The sequence below is a fragment of the Lolium perenne genome, chromosome 7, assembly GCF_019359855.2.
Source record: "Lolium perenne isolate Kyuss_39 chromosome 7, Kyuss_2.0, whole genome shotgun sequence".
Lineage (NCBI taxonomy): Eukaryota > Viridiplantae > Streptophyta > Magnoliopsida > Poales > Poaceae > Lolium > Lolium perenne.
The window spans coordinates 186,943,478-186,959,053 of record NC_067250.2 but is presented as its reverse complement, the minus strand read 5'-3'; the positions used below and the strand labels follow the sequence as shown (position 1 = coordinate 186,959,053).

The following is a 15,576-nucleotide window of genomic DNA, read 5'->3' as shown; positions in this document are numbered from 1 at the left end:
TCAAAACCCTAATTTAGTTAGGTGAGTTGCAAGTTTGTCGCACTCTCGAAACCCTAACCCTGTAAGGTGTCGAGAGAGAAACTTGTTCCCCTTCGATGCAGTTTTTGTTTAAAAGCGCGAAATTTCCCCAGAATTTACTAGGAAATGCACATCCCTTTCTAAAATCTACCCCTCGATCGTCTCTAAACCTGGGACATTACAGTGGCTCTCGGTACTACGGTTTTCGCGACGGAAGGATTATATAGGCGAAGGGGCAGAGTCGGGGGACGCCCGAGGGGCCCACCCCATATGGCGGCGCGACCAGGAGTGGGGTCGCGCCCCCCTATGGTGTGGCCGCCTCGTGGCCCCTCTTCGTCTCCTCTTCGGTGTTCTGGAAGACTCCGTGGAAAATAAAACCGTGGGCTTTTGTTTCGTCCAATTCCGAGAATATTTCCTATGTAGGATTTTTGAAACCAAAAACAGCAGAAAACAGGAACTGGCGCTTCGGCATCTTGTTAATAGGTTAGTGCCGGAAAATGCATAAAAATGATATAAAGTGTATATAAAACATGTGAGTATTGTCATAAAACTAGCATGGAACATAAGAAATTATAGATACGTTTGAGACGTATCAGGTAGCCTGCATCCTTATCGTGGCTCACTGCGCCAGCGAGATGGGCTCACCTGCGCGTTGCGAACGGGCCATGAAAGCTGGGTCGTTTGGTAGCCTGTGCGGCTTTTTGCGCGCCGGAGAAGGAACCCATGCCCCATCATTTGGTTGCCCGTTTACAGTACTTTATCCCCTGCTCGTGCAGCCCACAACCTGTTTGGTTGCAGATAGCTCAGTGTTGTGGTAACCCCTTCACTTAAAGTGGTGAGGTTACCCAGTATTGAATAACAACACACATCCGATTCAGTTCATCACAAGAGATGCTCGTAATACACAACAACTACTTAGTGGGCGATGCATCACGAGCGAAGCAACTACTTTGTGATGCATCACAGGTTCATCACACGAGGGTTAGTATATACCACCTCGAACAAGTTCATCATTACAAACCGAGGATCAGGTTGTAGCAAGTCCTAGCTATTGGAGGGATACAAGATCACCTCCCAAAATTAGCGGATCGTGATGAAGGAAGCAGAAGAACTAAGCATGAAACTGGTTGCGGAGCCAGGTCCTAAGCCATCTCCTCCTCTCCGGTGGTTGCAGCTTATGGTAGACGGCATACTCTGCTTCATTGTCTGCAATAAAATCGATAGCCCTGACCAGCAAGTTAGGCTGGAACAGCTATGCCTTGCACACAAACCGGGGAGTGAAGATCGTCTTCATCTGAGCGTAGTTCGTGATCGGGGTGCCGACGTACTGACGGTGCTTCGGGTAGCGCTGCAATCCACAAAGAACAACTGTTAGTGCGGACGACATTGACATATATACTTTCAGATCTATGCAGGAACTCAATGAGACTTCGTACCTGGATGTACTCGTCCGCCGTCCCTTCATCACCGCCGTAGAAGCAGTAACCATCTCCGCTCTAGTACAGAATGTGATCGGATTTCATCTTCATAATGACGCTCCACTTCGTCCTCCAGTTTCTGATGTGGTTGTACAATTGAAGAGTGGTGACATGTACGCCGGCGAATGCAAGAACATCCGCGGCTACCTTCTTCATCTGTTGCTCCTTGAATACCATGTTGAAGCAGACGCCGCTACGGACGAGCTGAACCAACCGGTTCAGCACAAACTCTGATAGGTCAGGTTTCCAAACCATGTCTAGTTTGCTTGCAATCAAACATGGTTGAGCATTCATAGTTGGCGCAGACAGATCAGGGGAGCCCAAAGGTATGATCGTCTACATGACAAACACTAGCAGATCAATGAACTAGCACTACGACATGGACATCCTTAAGCACTAGCAGATCAATGAACTACCACTACCACATCAATGAACACCGAGATAAGTAAGAGCGGCCTTACAGTCAAAGGAGCCACACGCAACACCGATGTCGGGGAAGCAGGTGACCCTGACGAAGATGCAGGCAGCAGCACCGTCCCAGTGGAAGAGTCAACGGCGAGAACGGTCCCCGCCGTAGAGTTAGATGCAACCTGGAAAACCTCCACAACCTCCACTGGCGACGAAGGAATGTCCTACAATGGATTCGTTCAGACCCCGCTTGTGTACCCAAAAGATCTAGATCTAAGGCTAGGGTTTGTAGAAGCTTACCACAACCGAAGTCATCGATGCAGAGGAAGAAGATGACCATCCGCGGCCAGTAGCCGCCGCCACAGCCATCGTCGCCGCCGCAAGCCTCGCCGACCGTGCGGGTGAGGTAGAGCCGACCATGTCCCTAGATCGGGAACGGTGGATGAGCTCGAAATGGGGGGGAAATGGGGGATTTGGATTTGCCGGTGAGAGAGCCACCCCTATATATGGTGACGAAAATTGAAGCGCGGTGACCGAATTCATCCCACCGAGATTCCGTCGTCCCGCGCGAGCTCCCACCATCTCCCGCGGTGGCTCTACAAGGACGCCGCGTTCTCCACTTTTGCGGAAACAGGGGTGGCTTGCTAGAAACGGCCGAAGCGGGCGTTCCTCCAGAGCCTGGCCCGAGGGTGCTTTGAGAAGTGGTTCGTGCAAGAACGCGACCTCGGCTAGGTAACCAAACAGGCCGAAAAAGCTGAGCCAATGCGAGCCAAGGGGCATGCAGGCTACCAAAGGCGCCCTCAGCCAATTCCGACCCAAAATTTCCATTCCCCATCCTTTAGGGCGTGTTTGGTTGCCTAGGCCGATTTCCTGCATCACTGGCACAGCGGGAAGGATCCCCCTGCGCATCCAAGACGGGTCATGGGCCATAAAAGCGACTTTGTTTGGTGGCCTGCACGGAGATTTTTCGGCCCCGTGGAGATTTGGGCTCTAGCCGTTTGGTAGGTCGGTTTTCAGGCCTTGTAGCAGCCCAGAACGGCGCCCCTGCTGTTTGGTTGCAACCCATAATCCGGTTCTGGTAACCTCTTCCCTTCAGTGGTGAGGTTACCAGCGATCAACATCACAAGTAAGAACACAATCATAGACGACAAATAACTTAGCAGTGATCATAAACGACACAAGTTCACGGCACAACATTTTGCAGACACGATCATAGTTCTGGACACTGCAGACAAGATCATAGTTCAACGCACTAGGCACGACCAAGAACTAGACATGACATGGTACCAGGTTAGCTTCAGCCATGGTGCTCGGAGATGACGCACCTGGTGTCATCGCCATGGTACGGGCACTTGCTCACCACCTCAGTGCAGGTGTGGTCGAAGATGACCACACTGTACTCCAAGGAGGACACCCTTCTGAAGGTGACGAACTGGCCTACCTTGAGCTGATGGGCGACGGCGAAGGCCGTCCATCCCTGGTCGATGAATGCGTCATCGCCTTCTCTCCTCGTAGTCATCCTCCAGTTGCATCCGGTGTTGGTGGTGACGATGATGTTCGAAAGGATTTCTTTGAACCACTTGATGAAAGCTTTAGGGATCATGAGGCGGCCGAAGGTGGGGTTGAAGATGATTTTGAGGAAGTGGTCCGGCCCTGGCTCGTCGTGGAAGTGGCCGATCTTAGCCGGCCTTCCACAACGCTTCTTCGCCGGTCCCTCGCCGGGAACCTCAGCAGGTGACCCAAGCATGATCTTCTCAGTCTGCCAGAAGAACACAAGAAATTATAGGTGTGCGTGCTCACAAGTAGTGTAGATGAAAATGGACATTGATAACATTAGTAAGGCCTCATACATTTGCTCACACGGCAGGCATAGGGAGTGGCCACAAACTAAGTGTAGTGTGCTACGACAGTGGCACACATGACTAAGTTTGAGGCCACCACCTAGCCTCCCAGTGTTCCTTTGTTGAATCATTGGCCAATGCACCAGACATACCAAAATGAGGCCTCATATGTAGGATCACATGGCAGGCAGAGGGACTGTCCCCAAACTAAGTCTAGTGTACCAGTAATATGGCACACATGACTAAGTTTGAGGGCACCACCATGCATGTCGTTGTGCCATAGTTGAATCATTGACCAATGCAGAACTGAAGAAGCAGAAACATGCAAAGCAGGGTATCAGAGTCCTCATACAATGAGGACATATGTAGGAGATGTTTGAACAGAACCAATGGCTTGGTCATGCTAAGTCATGCCATAGGTTCTGATCAATCATCTCCTCATACTATGATTTAAAGTTATAATAATTGTCCTAGTTCAATCAAGAAACAACACAATTGGCACTTCAAATTGAGTACATTACGAGTGGTACTTTGGGTACATTATAAATTGTACTTAGGCCACATTACAAATTCTCATACAGTACATCTACATCACATTCATCACCCGTCACAAGTAGCACTGATCCTCTTGAGCTTATCCTTGATTGCAAAGTTCACTTGAAGCAGATCATAAATGTCATACTCTATCTTTTTCTTCTCAGCCTCCAAAACTTGTTTTTCTGCCTCCCATTCCTGTTTCTTAGCCCCCATCACTTGAGCTTGTGTTCGCTGCATATTCTTGAGCATTGCAACTTCCTTCTTCAAGTACTCCCACTCCTCTTGCGTCTGAACAAACTAGCGCGACTCAGCTTAACTTTTCGCACAACAATGACAACATGGTAAACCCGAACATAAAAAAACCTTCGCCTGTATGCATGCACAGTAAGATCTGCCAGTTTCAGCAATTCAAAGGCCGGTCTAGGAAGGATCTACCGCAATTCGACACTATAGTAACAGATCTAAGCAAATCGAGACCGTGAAATGCAAGAACTGGACAAGAATTGCAAGAAATGGGGACGAACACCTTGCAAAACGTCAATCCGACCGCTATCCTAACGGAAACCCTAGCAGATCTAATGTGCATGTCGTCGGAAATGCCCGAGAATGACATGTTCTGCCAGAACGAGTACGAATGTGAGAAGAAGAGGTAGTTACCGCCATTGTTCCGGCCGAGGACGAGCTCTAGGTCGCGGGCTAAGACGAGATGCCGATGAAGACTGCGGAGCAGATTGCGGCCGATGTCGAGGTCCTGGTCGCCAACGTCTCCTCCTCTGGTAGAGGTGCTCCTCCCTGCGTCGGTGCGATGGATTGGTTGGCGGGAGGGGAACCGCCGGGTGATGTGACAGTTTGGGGAAAGTGAGAGTACGGTCGCGAGTGAGAGGAAGGAGAGGGGAACAGTGAGGCTAATTATGGCGCGTGTTCCCGAAGGGACGTGGCGTCTCCGCCTCCCTTCCCCACGCGTGCAGCCTGGCCGCAACAGGCCTGGCCCCGGAGAAACTGCCATTCCAGGCGTTCCTCCAGGACCTGTCCATGAGGTGCTCTGAAACCAGTTAATGCAAGAACGTGTCTCGGCCTAGGCATCCAAACGGGTCGAAAATTGCACGCCCCATGTGAGCCAGGGGATGCAGGCTACCAAACGCGCCCTTAACTTCGCCAAAGCACGCTGTGAGGTACTCCCGGCCGAGAGAAACCCCCGCCCAAACCTTCCAAAGAAAATGGCGGCCTCACGCAAATCGCTCACCGCCGCCGCCGCAGCTGATGGCGGCGTCGAGGAGAACGCGATGGCCATCCTCGACACCTTCGGCATCAAGGATTCCCGCGACCTCCACGACGACCGTACCCACCACGTCTCCCTCCTTCTTCTCCCCCGCCCCCAGTACTTTCTAGGTCTCGTTCCCGTCCCACTTGCCCGCCGATGCCGGCGCTAACGTGTTGCCTCCATCTACGCAGGTACCGCCTTCTTCGAGGCAGTGCGCTCCGCCTGCCTGGCCGGCGACAGCCCCTCGCCCCCCTCTTGGTATGGACCCCATCCCTGCCTGGCCACTGACTGAATATTGTGTCCAGTATCTATCTGACAAGTATATTCTGAGTTTATAAATTAACTTTGTTCATTCTGAACATGACATGGGCATATACTTATGTAAATCTTGTACTTCTGGAAGGAGAATGCACAATGCTGTCTTCCAGATTCTTCAAAGCAGCAGCTCTTTGGAGGTTACCATCGCAAGTTTTCATCTCTTACTAGAGCTGGACAAGGTGAAATTTCTCTATCCCTTTCTCTCACTTCCTGCCACTTTTGTTCAAGTTTGAGTGTCCCTTATCTCTCCACTCCCAATGCGGAGATAAATGCTGGCTACTATATTAATGATTCCCATCGATACCATGGCTACACAATTTGACTTTTTTTTTGCGCAGTACCATAACTAATATTCAGTTAACAGCTGAAGCATTTTTTTTTCCAGTAGAATGACAATTGTTCACATAACAAGTCAAGCATTCGTACACTGACATACCGCTAAGCTACTTCATTTTTTAAAACCTATATGCTATTAAGTATATTGTCATTTAATGATTCATCTCACCTCATGTGCTTTTGATGATAACTTTCAGCACTATCCAAGAACTTATTTGACAAATCCTGGTCCTCACCAAGCTTTAGTTATTGTTGAAGAGGTAAGAAGATGGTAATGTTTTGAGCAGATGCCTTTTCAACAATTTATGTACTGTTATCAGTTTTATACTTCTATTGTATTTTAAGATACGACATGCATGAGTACTTTCCCATTCTCCAGTCATGGTCACCGTTTCTCCCTGACATTAATGTTGCTCGCGGCGAGATTGGGGGAAACACCAGTCGCAAAGATCACCTCTTTGATCCTTTGGTAAGCTAGCGTTAATGTGTTACATATTATCTACTTATGCTGTTATTCGTATATGTAATATTTACCAGCACATGGAACTCAAGTAATCAAGTGGCTAGAAATAAAGAAGTAAGAGAACAAGTGTAAAGCCTTACAGGATAACCCACCCCTGCCCTAAAACATGAAGTCAGCAGGAAAAAGATCAAGATGATTATTTAATCAGCGGGAAGAAGATCAAGCTGATTATTTAATCAGCAGGAAAATATAAATTCTAAGTAGGAATTGGAAGTAGAGTTGCCAACTTGCCATTTAGTCTGATTTATTTTGGATTACTACTCTCTCTGGTCCTATAAAAAAACCAAGGATAGAGTCAATCTTTAAAAATATTACCACTAATATCATTACACATATTTAGATTGAACACTTGAAAAGCATACATGAGAATGTCTCAAACAGTACCTTCTCACAGTATACAATTTGTGTTATACAATAAGTTATAATATAAATTAATGATCAAAATTGTATTTTGAAGGCCGTGTCAATATTCAAAATGATAGCTTTTAAAGGACTCGAGGGAGTATCTGTTGGATGTTAAAAACTAATTGGCAATATTTATCATAATATTTGTCTTTCCTGATTTTTCTGTGTTCTGAAGTATATAATTCAATTTTACCCTTCTGAAGAGATTTGGGTTACTAATCGAGGACATGGTTGAAGCAGCTAATGATACAAGCACGAATAATCGGCTTAAGGTAATTACTGATGGTTTCTAACTTCTGAGAACAGTAAGAGCTCCACTTTTCAACTCTCAACTCCTATATAAGTCCACTTCTATGGCCACCGTCCATTTTGCACCCCAGGTATTCTTGACAGATGTGGATGCCACATGTATGCCACATAACTACCATGGCATCAAACAGATGAGTTCACGTTGACTGGATGTATATACTTTGGATTAAAACCACACTGAGTCCCCACTACTCATCCTGTCCAGCGTCCAAACTCTGTTCTCTCTGTTTGCTATTTTGTTTTATGGCGTGGTAGTGATGTGGCTAACTTCATTTGAACCAAAATCACATGTGAAACTGCCCGAGGTTGTAAAGTGGATGGTTTGAGTAGTCCGAGATAGCTACTCAGACGATTCTCGAGTTCAGCGTTGAAAAATTGACTTGCTTCAAGAATATATGTACCATATGCTTGGCCATTAATGTCTTGTTCTTCACTTAAGTATCTTGAATGTGGTCCGTTATCTCTCTGATTGTTAATATCACCTTGTTTGGTTTATTTATCGAAGTAATTAGTCAATTCAAGAAAGGGTATTGTGGACATAAAGGAGTGTGCAGAATGTCCAGCCGTGCACATGAAGTTGGTGGTTGATCATCTGCTCTGCTCTAGATATTTTATTGGTCCATGATCTCAAATGATGGGAGTAATTTGACTGGAAATATCTGTCTACAGGACAATGGAAATGAGTGACATTTAATAATAAAAGGTCTACCACTGAATCTGCTACATTAGGAAACATGTAATATGCCTGAAGGAGGTAACCTTGTGTGATGATGAAGTAATTCGATTTACCCCTAAATCAAGGCAACTATGTTTTATATTGTTATGTACATGACATGTAATGCAGTATGTTGTGCCATTGTTTATACCCCCTCTGTTGATCTTCCATAAAATGTCCAAGCATTTCAAGATCCAAATTTTCTAACTATTAGCAACAAGCGAAGTGTATATATTTTTGGTGCCACCAAAATGTTACCATTCAGTTTATATTTGAATGTATATGCATATGATCATGATTTTGTAGTTATACCTTGAATTAGGAAGAATTACACACAGGGTTCTTGTGTTCTATTATCACATCCCCTGGCAGTACTGTAGAAAGAAAATATATGTATTTATAGGTTTTTTTCGTCTGTCATTGAGGTTTGAAGTTTGTTCTGTTTTGTATTTTAGCGTATAGAGAACATGGTGCTGTTCCAGTACCTCGTTAGCACACTGGAGGCTGATTTTGTACCTCGTAATATTGCATATAAAGGTAAAATACTCCTGAACTTAACTAATTTAGTATGCCTTTGTAGAAGATAAGATATTCTTATTATTCTTCTGATTTTGTTACAGAGTCATTAGACTGGGTGATTATCAGGGAATCTCTTTTAAGTGTGCTTCTGGTACGACCCACATCCATCACGTACCGATAATATCTTAGTTATCTGGTCTAAATCTTTGCATAGTATTTTATTTTCTCGCCATATTTTGTTGAAGAAAAGATTTTACTGGGACATGGTTGCAGTTACGTGAAAGTAATTTTGTGTTGTTAACAGAGATCACGAAACCTGGTATTCAAATCGTTTGTCAAGAACTGCATATCCCTTCTGAACCAACAACAAAGAGAAGTTGAAGCTAAGATATCTTTTGAAGCAGCATCCGATTCAGATTCTTCCTTAACCTTTTCATTGCTTGAATTCGAAAGAGAAGCACTTTTGTCTGTCAAAAAACTTTTCATTATGGTGCGTTATATCATAGAGTACTTTTATCATACAGATTCCTTGCATAAAGAATAGGTTCTAACAATTTAATTTTTTTGCAGGTTATAAACCTTGACTTGATTAGAAAAGAAGCAGACAAATTAAACCTGACTTCAAGAGTTGATGGTTCCAGGTCAGTTCTGATTATCATTTCCTTAAAGATGTGACCTCTGTTAGTGTCTGACATTCCATTTCTCTCTTTGTAGGAATCCTATCTTGGAAGTTATTTTAGATGAGCTACCTTACAACACAATCAACTTATCCCCATTTCTTTTGGTAACTGCAAACCATTGCACCCTTTTGGCATCTTGCTCATTTTTTATTGTACCTTATAGTGCTGAGTTTACACAAGGAACTGAATCGGTGGTGCTCTAAAGCTTGTAAACCCTCTCAAAGTTCATAGAAGAGTCTAAAGCTTACAAGTTTACATTTTATTGCATGTTGCGTGCTTCATGCCAACTAATTATAGAAAATAAAGACCACACACTAAATTGAATAGATGACTCGACTGGAAATGTAATCTGTTGGCTCCTTCCTTTCAAAACAATAACACAAATCAAGAATTATGCCTGTTAATGTCCTTGAGAAAAATAGAATCTCCCTGTTAAGTCATCCAAAGGAGGTTAAAATAAGGCAATTATCCTTGCTGGATGCCATTGCCATTGTGATTCCTGATACAGACTATTTTGATTTGATTGCTTTGCATGCACTCTAAACTTCTACAAAAATGTACAGTGCGTACATAACTGTACTTTCCATGTTCTTGAACCTGTTTTGTTCCTTGGCAACAAGTTCTCGTTTTGTGTGATTCCTGGCTTCATGGGTAGGCCCTAAATAGTTACATCAGCGATCAGTAGTTACTGCTGGAGCTGTCCCGCCTCACGTTTAAACATTAGAAAATAGGAAAATCGTAATATATATCAATATATGTACACAAAATAAGTCACATTGGACAAATCTGAACATTGCAATGAGTCCAAGCTGGGTTTGATGGTTTAGTTGTTGAGGGATACTACCACTATTAGGTAGTGCTCATCTGCCCGACATGCCTATAAGCAAGAAATAAATAAATGTGAAAAACTAACAAGTCAAGAACTGAACACAAATCAATGTGAGATGCTGACAACTGGAAAGAGAAGATGCATAGGTTAGAGGTGTTAATGTATTGCCTGGCTCTCCAAGTTGATGATTAAGCAGCTACTTATGTTAGTGTTTCTGGTCTTCACGTCTTTCTGCAGGTAAAAGGGCGTTCTTTGGTGTTTTTTATATTAGAGGAAGAACACAGAGAAGGCGTAAATTTTTGAAAAGCCAAAACCAAACAAAACTCGAAAAAGTCTATCCTAACAAAAGCAAAACTTAAGCAAAACAGAAACCTGAACTATCTACAAAATGGAAAAATAAGAGAGGAATGGAACCTAAGCTAAGTTATATGCTATGACGAGAAGGTCTGGGGGGGCTTGAATGCTGTGGCAGTCTCCTAAGAGTAACTCTGACAGAACCCTTAAAACGCCGCCCCTTAAAATGCGTATAAGGGCTGCAGTAAAAGTTTGGGCGAACTCGGTGTAGGTCCGGTCCAGCAGCGGAAGGGCGCCAGCGGGAGCTGAAAATTTCCTCCCGCAAAAATTCTGGTTTATGGGGCTCTTTAAAATTAGCCCCAGAAACTGGTAATCAGAGGTTTTCAGGTGTCGATTTATGGGGCACTTTTTAAACTTTTAAGTTTTAGCTAATAGAAGGGATCCATTTGGGTTGTTTTCTTCAGCCAAAACCCTAAAAAAGCGTTTATTTTAAGGGCCAGGGTGATATAAGGGATCTGTTGGAGTTGCTCTAAGGGCCTTGGCGCCTGCCAGTCTCCATTGCTCAATAGGTGTACCTTGTTGTTTTGGCTCATTGTCATTATATGGAATAGCTGTGCTGTATCTAGCTACAAGTTAAGTGAAACAGCACTGCTACTTGGTGCAATTGCTGCCATAGCTGCGTTAGCGGAGCTCCATGCATGGGATAGCTAGATTTCAAACATTGATTCGCAACTGAACTGTTTGCCAATAATAGCTAGTGAATTAATGATTTATTTATTAAATGTATCAGGCTTTCACGGAATGGAAGTGGAAACTGGAGATTATTTTGCAGTACTTTTTAAGATATTATGGCAAGGTATGTTAAATTTATTTCTATAATCACCTGAATTGCTGCAAAAACCTTGTGCAACTTCAGAAATACCCCTTTACGAGACAATGATTGTTGTTTAGTATACATGCCCATGAAAATTGTTGTATCAACTATCAAGCAAATGTTGGTGAGAAATGCTTCTCTCCCGTGCATGGGGCCACCTTCTCTCTCCTCCTTTTGCTTCTTTTTCTACAGTTTTATATTCCCTCTCACCCATACTACTACATCTATTTGTAAAACTTAAAATCTCCACAGATTTTGAATCGCAAACTTAATTTTCGAACCGTTTAAATATTTGAGTTAGGGGGCTTTAGAATGACACCAGTATTGAATATTTTTGACAGTTTTTGAAATCCTACTTTTGAAACTTACTTTAAAATGTTGTCACTTCGTGAAACTTGGTGAAATTTTTCTTTGAAACATTTGTTTCACTATGTTTCAAACTAGGTTCATCAAAGTTAGAAAATATTTGGCAATTATCTTAGAGTCTAATTTCAGACACAATTTTTTGTATCTAGTTTCATTGAGTTTTATTGTGTATCATCATGTTTAAATATGTTTCAAAATTCAAATTTTGAATTTTATCAAAACATACCCTTTTTAGGTTTCTTTAGAAGACATAATTGAAAGAAATACACTGATTAAAACGGAATGTTAATCTGATATATATTTCAATAGATATGTGTCTTGTAAGTTCAGCACTAGAAATTAAATCCATGTACTAAAAAATAACAGAGAGAGTACAAGTGTAGGGTGGGGTACATGCAAAGATTCTTTTGATGTGTGAATCTCAAAGCAAAGATGGAGCAACCAAAGGCAGATACGTGCATGGGACATCTCGTGCAGGGTACTTATGCCGCTCTCTTATATTGGTACCAAGTGTCGCTCTCCAGCCGATACAGTTTTACCTATCTCTTAGATAGTCTCTCCAATATAGAACGTTCCACCCAAATCATCTCTTGATCAGCATTATCTGGATTAGAGACTGGTTTATTCTATTCATTACATAGGACTCGAAGATTTTACCTGTAATTTCAAATTGAGTTCTCAGGTAAATAAAATATCATTTTAAAAAATTCTACAGGAGTTACCTTGATTCTGGTCACAACCAAAATTAATTGCAACGCTGAACCAGCATTTTTTTTTCTCACAGCTAGGTAATGAGGCTAAGATTTGCAGAGTTGTCCGCAACACTTGTAAGATCTGTATTTAGAGAAATACTGTCGCAAACACACTTGACTTCAAACTAACTTACTTTCTGGTAAATAGCATGCCCGCGGAATATTCCATTACAACGTTTTCAATGACCTCCATTGCCTAGTTCCCTAGGTTGCTCTTTGCGATGTTATTTGAAAGTCTACCATGATTGAATTATCAGTCCTCTAAATAGGAAACTCAGGAGTTAGTTGACCTATAATAATGATAGTTAGACACGTTGGTAGAAGTTACAAGTGCAAACCAGTTTAGATGTCAATTAAAAAGGATGTTATTTGGGTAAGGTTAACATTTTTGAGACCGATATCAAGTATGAACTGATAGGGGCTCTTCTTATGTGTGCATGGAGTTAGAATGACATCTGTACTAGAAATAATTGTTAAACTTTAATATTGGAATGCCAATTTGTTGATTCTCCTCATTACATTGTACACATGAAAGGTTTTACATATGTTACTTTTGTGACCAAAGCAAAATCATGAATGGTATTACTGCCTTTTTTTTGTTTATAGCCTGCAGTCCGTACTCGGAGATCAGATGATACCCAACAAGATTTGACAGTGGAAAATGTTCTGAGTTTGTTTTCAACGGCCGCAAGCGCAAAAGCTATGGCCAAGAAGATGTTTCCAGAAGTTGCCCAGCTTCTCCTAGCACATGCATATCAGGCTAGTGAATTAAATGCTGCTCCTGATTTTCTACAAAATTAAGTGTGCTTTGGGTTCCTTGCTAGGTTACTTATTAATATGTTATCACGATGACGGATTTTTTTTTGTTCTATTCCCTAACACTTTTTCTTTCTAGATATGGACAGATGTGACTATCTTATTTTTTACCCGAGAATATAATTTCTTGGTCAATTTTTTGGACAGTAGACAGGCAGTAAGCACCTGTGTGTTTAAGTCTAGTATTTTTTTTTTGTGGCGTGGAGGGGTTAGGGTGTTGATAAGCATAAGTAGTTGCACAATGATACATGTTCAACTTTATAGAGTGTAATTCCTGGTTATTTTTGAGCCAGGGGTAATTGCATCGTTTCATTCATTCATCAATCCATCCACTAATTGTTCAAATCCAGCCAGATATGCCTTGCTGTTTCAGCTTGAAAATATCTAGAGCATATTCCTTTTTTTGTTTAACTGAAGAGCATGATAGTATCGTTATTAAGAAACTTGAACAAGAAGCATTTTAGATCTCCGTGTTCAATGTTCCTGCCCCTGATGTTCTTTGATATTCTTCTGGTTATAGCAATCTACCTTTTGGGTTGTAATTTAGTCAATTTCCATATTTTCTTCAGGCCTGCTTGTCTATTCAAGTTGATTCTAGCAAAGCTGATGATGCAACAAAGATGATCGGAGCGACTCTCCTCGAGATATCTTGCAAGTTTGTGTCCGCTTTCCAGAATCTGAGAGAATGCAACACGTGAGTATATTTGTTGTTTTAATATCGTAGTGGCAATCATGTCTCAAACACGGTCAGCAGACTGATTGATTTCTGGTGGTACCGTCTCTGCATTCATGGAGCCGGTGATCAGTATGAAAAATTTACGCGAAGTTCCTATTGTATTTACTAATTTTTGTATACCGTCTCTGCAGGGACATTGAGATTTCGCAGTTTGAGAAAGAAGCTTTGTTTACTGCCACAACGCTGACTAGGAAGCTGCAGAATGAGTAGGGATAAGAGACTTGTGAGGCTATACGGATGAGATTAGATTGGTTTATCTTAAAAGAATGATGGTATGATCTTTTGGCTTTTGAATTCTCATCTGCCTATGTATATATTGCGGTAGTGTCTGAACCAATTGTAACGAAGTGATGCAACTGTTTTTTTTTTTTGTTCTAGAGAAGGGAAGTTCCATTATCTTTGGACTATCCACCAACTAAGTTGCATTTAGCCAAATTATTGTAAATGTTGTACTAAATCAGTTGGATCCAGTCAGTGACCAGACCACCAGTGTCTTGATATGTTACGACATTCCCATGCGGAACATGCTGCCAAAAAAATAATGGGTGCATATTTGCACACCATGTACTGATCTAGCTCCACCATCTGCTGAGGTCGCAACATGATCCTTGGATTGGTCTGCTCACATCCACTGACAGCGGCAAACCACTGCCTCTAGCTGGTCATAGGGTTTTGTGATGAGCAAATCTATATAAAATCTTCCAAAATTTGTTCAAATTTCCTATGATCCAAAAGGCCCTTGATACCTTCACCACTTGTGTTGTTTCATTGTCACAGAACTAATGTGAGAAGTATATATATATTTTTTTGACCTGGACTATGGCGGGTTTACACCAGCCTGAACAACTTTATAACCAACAGGAGGACCAAACAGGGTTCATTACAAAGCTCTTTTGAGAGGACGGAGGCCTTTTGAGAGGACGGAGGAGGCGGAAGCTAAACTAAGCTAAAGGAAGGGGGAGCTCAAGGGGGTCATAACCATTATACCAAGAATTAAGAAAGGAGGGGGTGTTGCATCTAAAGGCCCAAAGCCTAACATCCTCAATACATCTGCGAGAAACAAGGGATAGACTCTTCGTAACGCCATTGAAGGCCAGGGCGTTCCTTCGCTTCCAGATGCTCTAGCCGATGGTGGTGTTGATGGTGGATTCCTCATTGTGCCTGAGGCATAAGTCAGAAAAACTGGCATAGGCACCGACACCAGGGTCGAAATCACGGTGGAAAAAATCCCAAATTTTCACCGCCCGGGGGTAGAGGAGTAGGAGGTGGTTAGTGTCTTCATCAAGGTTGCAGGAGAGGCATGCGGCAGAGATAGAGAGGTGGTGCCTGAACCGTCCTTTATGGGGAGCCGTTTCTTCCGAGCAAGCAAGCAGAAAATCTTGCACTTTAAGGGGGCATAACTCCTCCAAACCTTGGGCGCCACGTCATCAATCTGCAAATGTCTAAAAGAGTTGACATAGAAACACTTGTTTGAGAGTTTTTTTGTTAGAGAGGCGGGCGTCGCGTAAGTCCGGAATGTCGAGGAGAAGGTCCACAAGGCTCAATCGAAAGACGAGGCTCA

General features: G+C 42.9%; 1 protein-coding gene across 2 annotated transcripts; it reads left to right on the top strand.

The window, feature by feature from the left end:
• Positions 1–5,432: 5,432 nt before the first annotated feature.
• On the top strand, positions 5,433–14,496 carry LOC127326286 (negative regulator of systemic acquired resistance SNI1). 2 transcript variants are annotated; one of them, XM_051353141.1, is made up of 15 exons: positions 5,436–5,620; positions 5,735–5,801; positions 5,947–6,040; positions 6,395–6,457; positions 6,577–6,666; positions 7,329–7,397; positions 8,605–8,686; positions 8,770–8,819; positions 8,973–9,158; positions 9,239–9,309; positions 9,383–9,452; positions 11,262–11,327; positions 13,070–13,222; positions 13,849–13,973; positions 14,147–14,496. In XM_051353141.1, exons 1-15 carry the CDS (start codon positions 5,500–5,502, stop codon positions 14,223–14,225), a joined length of 1,386 nt encoding a protein of 461 aa, XP_051209101.1. In that variant the 5' UTR covers positions 5,436–5,499; the 3' UTR covers positions 14,226–14,496. The 2 variants fall into 2 exon arrangements, with proteins under 2 accessions (XP_051209102.1, XP_051209101.1); XM_051353142.1 differs by lacking the exons at positions 13,070–13,222; positions 13,849–13,973; positions 14,147–14,496 and adding an exon at positions 12,095–13,061 and having other exon boundaries at positions 5,433–5,620.
• The last annotated feature ends 1,080 nt before the right edge of the window (positions 14,497–15,576 follow it).